This window comes from Priapulus caudatus, unplaced genomic scaffold (assembly GCF_000485595.1).
Source record: "Priapulus caudatus unplaced genomic scaffold, Priapulus_caudatus-5.0.1 Scaffold1180, whole genome shotgun sequence".
Taxonomy (NCBI): domain Eukaryota; kingdom Metazoa; phylum Priapulida; class Priapulimorpha; order Priapulimorphida; family Priapulidae; genus Priapulus; species Priapulus caudatus.
In genome coordinates, this window is record NW_014578241.1 from 93,243 (window position 1) to 93,964 (window position 722).

The 722-nt window shown below is 54.0% G+C and overlaps 1 protein-coding gene across 1 annotated transcript in view; it reads right to left on the bottom strand.

Annotated features, from left to right (window-relative positions):
• Nucleotides 1-467, bottom strand: part of LOC106815705 (ankyrin repeat domain-containing protein 12-like) — a 4,261-nt gene extending 3,794 nt beyond the window's left edge. Inside the window, exon 1 of the mRNA XM_014820207.1 lies at nt 317-467. Coding sequence (XP_014675693.1) covers nt 317-467 — 151 coding nt within the window. The remainder of the gene's footprint in view (nt 1-316) is intronic.
• Between the last annotated feature and the right edge of the window lie 255 nt (nt 468-722).

The window sequence follows — 722 nt, forward strand, 5'->3', positions numbered from 1 at the left end:
TCTACCTACCTATCCTACACACTAACCTACCTACATCTCTCCTTTCTACCCTCCACCTCTACCTACCTATCCTACACACTAACCTACCTACATCTCTCCAAAGAGATGTAGGTAGGGGAGTGTGTAGGATAGGTCGGTAGAGGTAGAGGGTAGAAAGGAGAGATGTAGGTAGGTTAGTGCGTAGGATAGGTAGGTAGAGGTGGAGGGTAGAAAGGAGAGATGTAGGTAGGTTGCCTATCCTACACACTTAACACTACCTACACCTCTACCTACCTACTTACACGTTTATCTACCCTACACACTCACCTCTGCTCACTCGACCCGACAACAACGCTGTAAGACTGGTAGCTAGGAGTCGACGGTTTCTCTTCGCGCGTCTTTATCGACTGGAACTTCATCGTCAGTCGCGGAGATGTTGCTTTCTCGTATGGCTTCTGCTGCTGCTGCTGCTGCTGCACCGCCGCCATCCCCGCTGCTGCGCCGCACGCCGCTGCCGAACCGTAGGGCTTCCTACTGCTGGTGATGGCAGGAAGCTGAGTGCCATCGCCACGGTTACCGACAACAGCTCCACCGGGTTTTAACGACTCTCCGGCCGCCGCCGCCGCTGCTGCTGTGGGAAGGAGGATGGGATCGCGTGAGAAGGGATTCGTGATTACCACGTCACATACCACGCGCGTCGAAACTGCGTACGTACGCAGTTTACTAGAAACGGAAGACGTTCG